General features: G+C 42.7%; 1 protein-coding gene across 1 annotated transcript in view; it reads right to left on the bottom strand.

The window, feature by feature from the left end:
• ALK (anaplastic lymphoma receptor tyrosine kinase) overlaps positions 1-3,180 on the bottom strand; it is a 200,382-nt gene that overhangs the window by 16,840 nt on the left and 180,362 nt on the right. Inside the window, exon 20 of the mRNA XM_008566396.1 lies at positions 2,857-2,954. Within this exon, the coding sequence (XP_008564618.1) occupies positions 2,857-2,954 (98 nt within the window). The remainder of the gene's footprint in view (positions 1-2,856; positions 2,955-3,180) is intronic.

Here is a 3,180-nt window from a genome sequence, read left to right as displayed (position 1 = left end):
AAAACAACCCATTATGGTTTTTACAGCCATGATTTTATCTAAAGCCTTTGCTAATCTCCATGGCTGAAGAATCACCTCTTTCAAGTTATACAGTTGTTTTTGTTGTTACACTCCAGATGGCCTATTTTCCTGTAGCATGCCTCTGAGGTATGATCAGAAACTTTCTAAAACTCATCAACTTCTCCTCTTTGGCTGCTTACTCATTCTTGACATGCATTTGGGAATGAAGGACGCAGCCAGAAGTTTGGTATGGGTCTCTAATAATATAGAAGTCCTGTGCAGAAAAAACAAGCAGTACTTAGGGGGTGCAGGTGGTATTTTCATATTTTCCACTGGTTTCAAGAAGGCTCTGATCCTTGGTTGAGAAAGTGCTTGGAGAATAAACAACTGGCTGTGAAGATAGTATTAAAAGAATAGGACCTGGATTGGGGATCATGGCTGAGGATACCAGAACAAGGGGCTGGGGTGGGAGATGGGTGTTGTTAATGCCACCAACCTGATCCAGAAGGTTTAAGGTACATTTTGAGGGGCAGTGGTGCATAAAATGCCTCAGTAAAACCAGAAAAGCAAACCATGTGTGACATCGAAAAGAAGAATAATAGTTGGATATGTAGCCATTAATTCTCAAGAGAAATAGAGCAAAGTAGACCAGGAACAATATTTATGGCTCCAGAAAGGTCTTTACGCTGATGAATATGGAATAGTTGTTTTAAAAAGTGATCTTGAGTTTAACGGCAAGAAAGAAAGAACACACCAAGAATTGGTAGAATGACACATGAGTCTCGAAATGGCAATAAATCACATCCAAAGAAAACAGGTCTAATGAGAAAAAATGGGAGCATGTGGACCTGGTGAGGAAGTTCCACTCTGAATTCAGAGGTGTACATGTACGGAAGCTGTAAGGACAGATACAAGCTGGAGGAAGAGAGAGAACTGGAGGCAGTTCTGCTGTGGGAATGTACCATAGACCTTTCAGCTCATTAGCAGACATAAAAGATGCTGTCTAATCCAAATTTCCGATTTACCCCAGAAGAAAAGCATTATCGTGATGGACAATTTTTGTCAGATGTTTCCTTTTGCCTAAAACGGATCCTCTGATACATTTTTGATTTGATCTTTGACAATTTAATTTCTTAAAAGAGATAAAAAGAGAAATAAATTACTATTCTGGGATCTAATTCTGACGTTCAATAACTATTTACAGATATGGAAGTGATAGGACTCCAGAGAGAATGCGATATCTGTAAACATAATAGAGCACTGGATAGAGTAAATTTTGAAGCGTCAGAGGGAAGATGGCTGTGATCCCTCAGCCTGAGACTCTGGATGCCATGGCGACTAATGTAGGGGAGGGGGAAACAGAAGTGACCTCAATGAAAGCGAAGGGAGACATCTGAAGTCACCAAGGTGACATGCAGGTTGCTCTAACATGAGTCCAGACTTAAAGGACATGGACAAAAGATGAAAAGATGGTTCTAACCAAGGACAACTTCCAAAAAGAGCACAATCTTGTCTCAACCGAACAACAATAAAGCTGAGCTGAGACTTAGGGAAAGTTCCGGTTACAAGAAAAAAGGCAAGAGCTGGACCGGCTGGCTCCTTGCAGCAGACAGTGCAGCTTTGGATGAGGACAATAAGGACGGGTCCTGACCTCTGTTTGGCTTCTGTTACTTTTGTCAAGCAAAATGACCTGAGAGTTGGAAGGGTTGGAATCAAGAGGAAGAAGTGAGGACTAACACGGTAAAGGACAGTACAAGGAGACGCTACTGTGGGACAGTTTGTTGCCTGATTTAGGAGTGACTTTGGGAACACGGTGCATGTACTTCCTGACCTCTAGTTTCCCCATTTTTATTAGGGTGAAAGCATAGCTTGGCATGTCCCTACCCACTTTCCTACTTCTAAACTCCTACAGCAGCTCCCATTTTCTACTTTTACGTACATATTCAAATTGTTCTGAACATGCCTTCAACTCTTTGAAGACATGGGTTAAGAAATGAGTGTGAGCTCACCAGGTTACTATTTACTAAATTAGAAGCAAATCATTAGGAAGAGCTTTGCAAAGAGCGGACAATCTATTTTACTTTTCAGATTTCAGAATCAAGCTGTCAGCTGAGAAAGTCATCAGCATCTACAAGGAGAGAGATGTGGTCTATGATGTTTATAGCGATGTGTGGACATGATGTCCCAGTCCACATGGCATTTAAACACAAGGATCAGATATAGTAGAAGAAATGAAGTATAGAAGTAAAGAAAATAATCATTATGCTTCATTTCAGAGTATTTTAGAAAAAAATAATTTATCCAACAAACCTTTATTTTGTCCCACTATATGAGAGGGATGTGAAGATGAGCAACAGGAATGTTGCCTTCAACTTACCCATCGTCAAATACGTGAAAATATGATCTCCTTCAATTTCCCCTTAAAGGAGCCCAATTTTCTAGATGGGGGAAACCTTAAAGTGATATAGGACTTGAAGGTGAAGATACAGGCAGGTGTCCCCACAGGGGGTCAGGAATAACTCATAGGTCTGAGCTCTGGCAGGGATATTTGATGATACCCATTTTACACATGGGCAAGTGAAGCCCTGCTAGAGTAAGTCACCATCTCGAAGACAAAGCTGAATCATACAAACAATTCTGGAGAAAGACCTATTATTCTACACTGAAGGGGGCAGGGATATTTGATGATACCCATTTTACACATGGGCAAGTGAAGCCCTGCTAGAGTAAGTTACCATCTCGAAGACAAAGCTGAATCATACAAACAATTCTGGAGAAAGACCTATTATTCTACACTGAAGGGGGAGACCTGGGCCCTTGAGACATGCAGGGAGGAGCAAGGTCACTTCGACTCACCTGTGGATGAAGTGGTTTTCCTCTAAATACTGACAGCCAAAGGCAATGTCCCGAGCCACGTGCAGAAGGTCCAGCATGCCCAAGGAGGAGGGCTGATTCTGTGGGGGACAGAATTGGTCCGCTGATGGTGAGAAGCTCTAGGGGGCAAAGGAAGATCTGAAATGCTGGCTTCAATGGCTCTCAAGGAGGCCGGACGCGGGCACGCTGCTCTGCCGGGGGTCTCGGCTCTAACTGCACATTAGAAATCACCTGGAGGCTTTAAAAAACACAGTGCCTGGGCCCCTGCCCAGACCAAGGAATCCATCTCTCTGGGTGGGCGCAGCA

Source organism: Galeopterus variegatus, unplaced genomic scaffold (genome assembly GCF_000696425.1).
Source record: "Galeopterus variegatus unplaced genomic scaffold, G_variegatus-3.0.2 Scaffold239, whole genome shotgun sequence".
In the NCBI taxonomy this organism is placed as follows: Eukaryota; Metazoa; Chordata; class Mammalia; order Dermoptera; family Cynocephalidae; genus Galeopterus; species Galeopterus variegatus.
The sequence above is the reverse complement of the archived record's forward strand: the minus strand, read 5'-3'. Positions and strand labels throughout refer to the sequence as shown.